The 9,010-nt window shown below is 45.1% G+C and overlaps 1 protein-coding gene and 1 long non-coding RNA gene across 2 annotated transcripts in view; one reads left to right on the forward strand and one right to left on the reverse strand.

Annotated features, from left to right (window-relative positions):
- MXRA7 (matrix remodeling associated 7) overlaps positions 1-3,159 on the forward strand; it is a 27,965-nt gene extending 24,806 nt beyond the window's left edge. The window contains exon 5 of the mRNA XM_023938948.2: positions 2,080-3,159. Within this exon, the coding sequence (XP_023794716.2) occupies positions 2,080-2,194 (115 nt within the window). The 3' untranslated portion in view covers positions 2,195-3,159. The remainder of the gene's footprint in view (positions 1-2,079) is intronic.
- On the reverse strand, positions 316-6,088 carry LOC147649798 (uncharacterized). Its single transcript, XR_015278069.1, has 2 exons — positions 5,717-6,088; positions 316-4,352 (listed from the first exon to the last, which is right to left on the reverse strand). It is a non-coding gene; the product is annotated as an uncharacterized LOC147649798 (long non-coding RNA).
- Between the last annotated feature and the right edge of the window lie 2,922 nt (positions 6,089-9,010).

A 9,010-nucleotide genomic window follows, 5' to 3' on the forward strand; every position in this document is an offset into this window, starting at 1 on the left:
CTTTGGAGAGGTTTCAGCAGCGCTGATGTCTGTGAAACAAGAAGTGAAGGATACAGACCTGTGTGAGCACTCCCAGCTGGGATGCACAGCAGACCAGGAGACCAAGTGTATTGAATTTCTCCACACCAGACTGGCAATGTGCCCTCTGGTGCCCAGCAGTGATCTAAAATAAAATATTGATCACTCATGACCCTGCTTCCCTTCCTCTTGTCTGGAAAGGGCAGCTGGATGCTCTTCCTGTGAGCACAAAACATTACAGAGGACACAGAGAAATCCAGGCTTCCATAAGCGAAAGATCCCACATCATTATCAGGATATGTTTGGCCATAGGAACCATTGTATTTTAATTGCAAAAGAAAAGAACTGGTACATGAGCTTGTTTTAGTCAGAATGGGCTTGTTTTAGTCAGAATCTGCTTTTTTTCCTGCCCTGTTTGCTGAGAGGACAGGCTGCTACTCCTGCTTCTGCTGGGGTTTAGCCCAGGAGAGGGGAAAATGCAGAGCAGGAGCTCAGGAGCACAGGAAGAAGGTCCCTCTGCTCATTCTTGACTGTCTTCCTCTGATCTTGTTCGTGGTGTGGTGGCTGCTGGTGTGTTGATGCTGTCCTTTCTTTCAAGCAAAGATTGTGCCCTGGTTTTGCCTGTCAGTAGTTATTACTGCCCCTCCTGTTACTGGAACAGCTGATAACTCATCCACACAGGCCTTGCAGGAAGACTACCCCAGGTTATCCAGTGGCGTGCATTTAAATGGATTCATTAAATGGTTTAAAGTCCTGTGTGGGAAGCTGGTTGTGGCAGAAAAGAGGACTCTTGACAAGGTGACCACGTGGGAGTAAAATCCAGATTCTGTGTTTTTAGCCCACGGGAGGTCTAAGGGTGCTGAACAAGCAGGAAGAGCTGGGATTGTGGCAGGTCTGTGCTCTGAGCTGTCACTGAGTTCTGGCCTCACACTCATGCAGGGACAAAATGAGCCTTGAAGTAACAGGAACTCTATCTGCCTTGTTACAGCCATAAAGCAGCACATCTCCATTAGTTCTTTCCATCTCCCACAGGAGAGTCAGGAATGAGATGTGCTAGGCAATAGAGAAGCCTGATCCCAATCAGGTAGGAGTCTGGCAGTGGGAACATTCCATCCCTCAGCCAGCCTTGCCTGGAGCCATGTGCACATTCATCTTGCCCCAAAAGGGAATTTTGTAGAGTTACATCAGTTCATGCAAACAATGAACAATGGGTTTGCTGCCCACCCTCCTGTATCCCTCAGTGATGAGCAGTATAAGTCCTCCTATTAATAAAGCTCTGTCACAGATACCAATCTTCATGGGATGTACAATGGTTAACTGGCTCAGGGTAGGGAAAAATCCAGATATCTTCTGTTAGGGGGAGAAGGGTGTTAATCATCTACTATGAGACTGCGTGGGGATTAAAAATCTGAGCTAGGTGGTCCACTGGTGAGCCTCTACCTACACAGGGACCACCTCACTGCTGGACTGACTACCTGGGTCCATCTCACCATTGGACATGGCAGACAAACTCAAATCAAAGCAAATTCCTATCCAGGATCTTATCTTCCAGTGGCTGATTAAAGTCATGTCCACACTGGGAGGTAGTCTGCTCTCTAGTTTTAAGTTAGGATATGCATTTAAAATTTAATAGCTATTCCTGAATTGCTCTGTATCTACATTCTCTCATAAAAGAAGAAAAGCACACTGGGCTGTTGAATCTTAATCCAGGTTTGTACAGAGTCTGCTAAATTGGGATATGTTGGTGTTATAAAATTCTACATGTCAAGTTATCTTGAAAGTTTTAGCATAGATAAGCCCTAAGGAAGTCCAAAGGCAGTGTTAAAGCAGGCTGGTTTATCTCCATGTTTAGGGAGCTGCAGAGGGACGTGCAGGATGATGGGATAGATGGGAAGGGGGAGGAAGGAGAACCAGAGACTATCTCTGCCTTATCTCACATGGACAGATTTCCTGCAGCCAGTAAGGTTTGTACAGAGACCGGCCTTTGGCTCCATGTTTCATTTGACAGTGTGTTCTTGCTCCTGGACTGGCTATTCCTACTTCTCCTTTTCTTCTTGACAGGGTTCAGAGAGAGCAGCTGGCTGCCATCTTCAGACTGATGAAGGAAAAAAGTGACACATTTGGAGAGATGTCTGAAGGAGACATGAAGGAGCAGCTCAGACTGTATGATATATAACCCTGCAGCCAAGGGAGGCTGTGCCCAAAAGCCACCTTGGCCCTTGTTCTGCCAGACACTGGAGGCTGTAGTGCTTTAAAAGTGTCTCAGTAGTTATTTTGCAGTTCCAGTTTGTTTTACAAACACATATAGGCCTGTGTTATATATTTCAAAAGACTTGTAATTCCTCAGCCTTTTAATCAGTTTTCTTTGCAGAGCTACCATCTCATACAGCGATTTTTTTACCTCTTTCTGGCTGGGTCATATGTCTCAGTCCTACAAAACAGTTAAACTCATAGCTTTTTTCCTGGCTGTGCTTTATGCAAGTGAACTTTCAAGACTAGTCTTTCTCAGTTTGACATCTGAAGAAAGCCAAAGATGATAGGTGTAAAATGGATGAAAATAATAGAATAACTCAGGTTGAAGGGTCCTGTAGTCCAACCTCCTGCTAAAAGCAGCATCAGTTGTGAGACCAAGGTGGGTTACTCAGGGTTTTATCCTGTTGGGTCTTGAAAAGCTCCAGAGATGGAGACTGCACAACCTCTCTTGGCAGGGAGGCTTCCAACCCTACAGCTCGAAAACAGAGAGCCAAAAGCAAGGCATCAGTGCTCTGATCAGGGGCATGCTGCCCCTCATCTCCCTGGAAGGAACACTTCATCCTCCTTCACGCTGGCTTTTGAAAACAATCCAGGCTGGTTCCAGCTGACCTCATTGAGATCATTCTCCTGCCTGAGGAAGCAGCAACAAACTCCAACCTGGAAACACAAACATCTCACCTCCTGACACTGGTGAAAGAACCACAGAAAGGCTGCTGGGTTTGTCACAAGGATGGTTGAGTCCACCTCAGATCCCACTCTTCTCATACAAAACTATGTGGGAAACTACATACTTAGGAAATCTCTGTGATTTTATCAAGTATTTTGAACAGGCTTGACCATCCCTTGGTGGTTTGAATAGAGTAAATCAATGAGCATTCCTAATTATAACTAAATGTCTTCTGGTGTGCTTATCTCTCCTATGAAATCCTGTTAAATACTTTCTTATCCGGAAGGATTTTCTTGGTTTTAGTAACTGCTCACAAAGGGAAGCAACATTTTCTGATCCATTTTAGGGAATGATCACTTAAAAAATTAGTTTTGCTTTATTTTGTGTAATCCTCTTCAGTCTGAGAAACCTAATATCTTGTTATCTGGTAACTGTCTCCCAGTACAGGGTGTTCTATAACATCAGACACTTAGACTTTTAAGAATAATTTTATCTTCTAATTATTTTCACTTAGGTCAAAGCATATTTATAATGAGATCAAGCTGGTTTTACTACCAATCATGACTTAATTTAAATTTAATATCTGAAAACTAACTCTTCTTCAACACAAATGAATTAAGTGGGAAAAGTAGTCCCATGATGTGAAATACCATGCTAGCTTGCTATGTCCCTAGGACACATCTTCCTTTGTCAAGATGTTCAGAGGGAGAAATGTAGATAATTTGTATATGCAGTTTATCCCTAGCTCAAAACTGAAAGCAGAATCTTTTCCAAAACTCTTCATGAAAGCAAGCAAATGAGAGAGAAAAGGTGTAGTTGATTTTTAGTCCTTGTCTTGCAGACTTCACAGTTTATTTCCAAAATATTTTTATATTTCCTATGTTATGGTTGGGTCTTCTCTGAATAGGAACATTTCTGGGGTAGAAAAAAAAAATCCTCAAACCCTTCAGCTTCAGAGTATGCCAACAATGGTAACACTGTACAAGGGACAGCAGCTGAAATGAAACCTGTCCTGTCCACACCAGCTCTGAGCATTGTCACCAAAATGTTCAGATGCTGCTGACAACAGGACAGTGGTGAAAAACCACCATTTACTAGGCTCAAATTTAAGAAAGGAATGAAGATAAATAAAAAAGCCTCTGCCCCAAACATGAAACGAAGGGGTGTCGAGATGTAAAACTCATGGATTTTGAGCAGTGCATTCCTCCATGTGCATTGGCAAGGCTGTAATGAAGAGCATCCCAGTGGACACATCCCTGTGGGTCCATGGAGGTGGTGAGGAACGACCTGCAACTATGGGGTATGTCCAATTTGGCTGGGCAGCTTCTGAGGCACTTCTCCCGCTGGACTCATCAATATTTATACAGGAAATTTCACGAGCTGCTGCAGCAGTATCTCCCCTGGGTATTGTCCTCTAAATAATTGCAGAATCACAGAATCCATCACAGACTTATTTGTGTTACAGTGACCTTAGAGGTCATCTAGTTCCACCCCCACCCCAAAAGGGGATGGTGACTGTTGCAGTGAGGGTGGCTGCAACAAAACTTTTGGTCCCCTGACTTCAGGGCAGAGGGTGGCAAAAATAAATGGGAGTGGGAGCGATGGTTAGCACCAGGAAAGTAACACTTTAATAAGAAATAAAAGAAAATAGGGATGATACCCAAAAGCTGACCACAGTAACCCAGGGAACTCCATGGGGGGGCAACCAACCAGAGATAGGAACAAAGGAGAGTACAACAATATATAACTTTAGGGGAGGAACATTCTGGAAACAGAACCATATAAGGAACACAACTAACCAATAGAATAGAATTGGGACCACTTAACATAACAACCTCAAAAGCTCCTGGGAGGAGAACTCAGGCTGTCCTGAGTTAAACAAATGTTTCCCAGGGCTTAAAACTGAGGCTCGGCTTATCAGGGGTGAAATCCACCTGACCCTGTGTTTTAGTTGGGCCAACTCCCACATATGGCACTGGGGGATCTTTATCAGGGGCAAAGGCACCGGGTGTCCCCAGGAGAGCATGGCAGCACTGGGGGTCCCTTATGAGGAGATGGTGGCACTGGGGGTCCCCATAACAGGATAATGGCAGTGAGGGGTCCTTCATGAGGGGATGGTGGCACTGGGGGTCCCCATAGCAGGATAATGGCAGTGAGGGTCCCTCATGAGGGGATGGTGGCACTGGGGGTCCCCATAGCAGGATAATGGCAGTGAGGGGTCCTTCATGAGGGTATGGTGGCACTGGGGGGTCCCCATGATGGGATAATGGCAGTGAGGGGTCCCTCATGAGGGGATGGTGGTACTGGGGGGTCCCCATGACGGGATAATGGCAGTGAGGGGTCCTTCATGAGGGTATGGTGGCACTGGGGGGTCCACATGATGGGATAATGGCAGTGAGGGGCCCTCATGAGGGTATGGTGGCACTGTTGATGGCAGTACTGTTACCAAAACTGCAGGAAAAACAAAAACTCTCTAACATTTTTAAAGTTAGAGAGTCAAGGCATTACTTTATTATCCAGCCAGGATGTTTTTGTGGCCAGGATGTACCACAGAAATCATCTCGTTCACACATAGCCCGGGTGTGCAGAGAGAATTATTCCATGACACAGGGCTTTAACTAGATTTTTCAGATCTTCAGATACAGTCAAAACTCAGAAACTAATTGGGTCAGTGTTCACTGATCCCAAGTTGCATAGTTCTTAGTATTTGATCTGCTATTGGATCTGGATGTTTTCACTTCAGATGTGAATTAGATCTTCAATCCTTGATTTTCTTACCAGTGTTTCCCGTTGGAGATGTCTCCACCCGTGCCGGAGGCAGAGGCTGGGGAAGGCGTTCATAGCTGGCTGCTGATGGTCCCTGGTCTCTCGGGCTACTCCCAGCCTGTTGTTATGCTGAGCTCATCAGGCCTTACCTACAGAAACAATGGCCTGGAAAGAAACTTAAAATTCTTTTTCCCGGGTGAAAGGCAAACAAAACCCCTTGATAAAGTTACACAAAAATTTTTAAACTGGTATGTTTTCCAACAGTACGGGGGGGTTCCCATGACAGGATAATGGCACTGAAGGGTCCCCTGCCCTGTCAGGGGACAGCGGTACTTCCCATGGTCGCGGGCCGCCGCTGCCATGGCAACAAGTGACGATCGCCATTGGACTGACATGTGCCCAATGGGTTCCCGTACGGCAACGCGGAATGGACTCGGATTGTCCCTGTGCGCCCCCTGTACCCCGCCGCGGCGGGGGCGGGGCTGGCTGGAGACTCGCCGGGACGGGGGTTACTGGCAGCGCGCATGCGTGACGTGTGACGTCACGCGTTACGGATGACGTAACACCGTTGCTGCCTGAGGCGAGGTTGGTCCCGCCCTCACAGCGATGGCGGCCCTGAGGGGTATCAGGGTTCTGTGAGGGCTCTGTCAGGGCTCCCTGAGGCCTCCGATCTTCTGAGCTCTCCAGTCACGGACACAGAGTCTGGATGAGAAGGGACACATTGTTTATACTGCGCAGAGCGCAGGGGGGAGGTTTCCACAATCAAACCGCTAAATGGATGAAAAGTCACCTCTTTTATATAGTAAAATTCACATGAATTCACCTGTCTTAATACATATTTATTTGGGCAGTTGATCGTGGAACACAAAATTTGCTTTGTTCATCGAGAAGTGAGAAAATTCAGTCCGGGGACAGATAATCCAACTTGAAGATATCAAGGAGACACTCTTTATTGTGCACAGGGTGTGAGGTGGGGGTTCCACAAATCGAGTACACCAAGGGGTGAAAAGTTACCTTTCTATGCAGTAAAATAAATGTGAACCCATCTGTCTAATTCATATTCACCACCTACCTAATGCATGTTTGCTTGGGTGATGTAATTTTACTCAATGCTTGCTTGCTTTGGGTGAATCTTAGAGGATAAGAAAAAAAAGTTTGCCTTTTCCTCATGGAGAATCTTCTGTTGCAGAAGTTATTAGAAGCTACGTGATGACATCAGTTACATTTACAAAAGGTGAGAGAATTCAGCCTGGAGACAGATAATTCAAGTTGAAGACATCATCCACGTCCATCAGAGATCCAGGTTTTAAAAAATAATCTGGAATGATTTGCTAAAGGAATTTGATAGGTGGGGGAGGCAAAGGCAGGGGAAGATAAAAATGAACAGAATTCCCTTCTGGCTGTGCAGGTATCTTTTATAGATACCTGTGCAGGGATCTTGGATTTCTTTACAGATTGTTTAAAGGAGCTTTTTGCATGGGTTGCTTCTGGAATTGGTGAACCTTGTGCTCCATGATGTGACTGCAGGTGTTTTCCCCTCTTGAACTGGTATCAGTTCGGGGAGTTGGGCTTGTCCCAGCACTCACACCTTGCTGATAAAGTCTCTGCAAGAGAAGAGGTGGGTTTGCACTGTCCTTTTCTTGGAAAGAAATGTAGAATAGTTACAGGTTGGAAAGAGTGGGGCCCCACACATACCATGAACCCGCTGCTGTTTGCACCTACAAGGTTATTTTCCACCTTGTGTTGCCTCCTGTGCTGTTCAGGGACATTCTGGGATTTTTTGCAAACTATGTCAAATATTTTGAATAAATTCCTCAGGGGTATTTCTCAGAATGAGCCAAAGGCAAAATTCTTCACAAATACCTGCCAGGGGAGAGCAAGCTGGAGTTTCCAGACCAGCTTTGGAGTCAGAACACTAAAAAACACCCCACTACTTCCTTCCTGCCTCACCCTTCCAAGTCCCTCGTGTCTCTTAATCACTGTTTCCAGGCAGGGAATTAATTTAAAATAGTCAGGATTTATCCCCATAAGAACAAAGGAACAAAGTTCAAAAATCATGTGGGTAACAGTCCATTTGAGATGATATCATTTTCCCTGGAAGGTGAAATAACTCGTTCTGAAAGTTTTTGTACATAGTGCCTGTGGGGAATTTGGGCAGTAATTAAGCAGGGAGTGTGGGGCACAAGCAGCTCTTGTTTTAAGAAAGAAGCTTCACTTTTACTGCCTTTGTTTTGTGAATCACAAAATTCACCTTTGTTGGTGAATCACATTTTGATATGAGGACTGTATAAAAAGTAACCCCCTCAGCACTGAAGCCTTTTCTGTCTGCATTTCTCTGGAAGTTTTTTGACCAACATAACCTCAGAGGTGGTGAAAAATATACAATGGTGTCTTCTACCTTCTGGTTGTGGCAACTGAGTGGTATTTTGGGTTTTTAATTCTTTCTCCATAATATGACTAAAGTTGTTTTTACAAAAGTGACTGTTCTTAGGGATTTTGATGTGCCCTAAGAATTATCTTGTGAATTGTCTCTCTAAATATCAAATGAAGCAGCTGAGGTTACAGGTTCAGGAAGCAGCAGTAGATGATAAGAATTTCTAAAGATAGGCTCAGGAAATGGGGATAGAGTGCCAGTGCCATGGATTTTAATCTGATTTTGTGCTAGGACAGGGACAGAGCAAAACATGGAAGACCCTGTGATTTGCTTTGTTGTTTCTCTTTTTTAAACTTCCAATAGATATTATTCAGCTCATCCAGTCACTGGATCCCAGCCAACACTTCTGGAATAGTGTAGCTGTAAGACACTTTTTTTTTTTTTTTACCTAAAGGGGAAATTCTCCTGTCTGAAATACTTTCTTAATTCCCAAAGTAGGTCAGGAATGCAGCCTCTGAGGTTTGTGATGGTGTGCTCAGCTGTTGGGAATGCTCCCATTTGTCAACTGCTAAATTGCACTGGGAACAATAAACACAAAGTGGAAGTATTTCATAGTTTGTTTCATCTTCATTTGTCTCAAAGGAAGGAGATAATTGATTTTGTTTTCCATGAGAAGCTGGTGCCAAACCTGCTGTGGGGATTGTGACTTTTCAGGCGTTGAAGCAAGTCGTTAGGGCTGCTGCTACAGGGGGAGATGAGCCAACCAGCTGACATCACCCTGGGGAAGCACAAACAGCCTCAGCTCATCTCCAAAACCGGCAGTGGGACTGGGCCAAGCGTGGCAGGGAGGCTGTGAGCCTCCTCCCCATGTGCCTGGGGACTCACCCCACCACCACCACTGCCTGTGCCTGTGGTAAATCAAGGTGAGGGAT

Source organism: Cyanistes caeruleus, chromosome 19 (assembly GCF_971803275.1).
Source record: "Cyanistes caeruleus chromosome 19, bCyaCae1.hap1.1, whole genome shotgun sequence".
NCBI lineage: Eukaryota > Metazoa > Chordata > Aves > Passeriformes > Paridae > Cyanistes > Cyanistes caeruleus.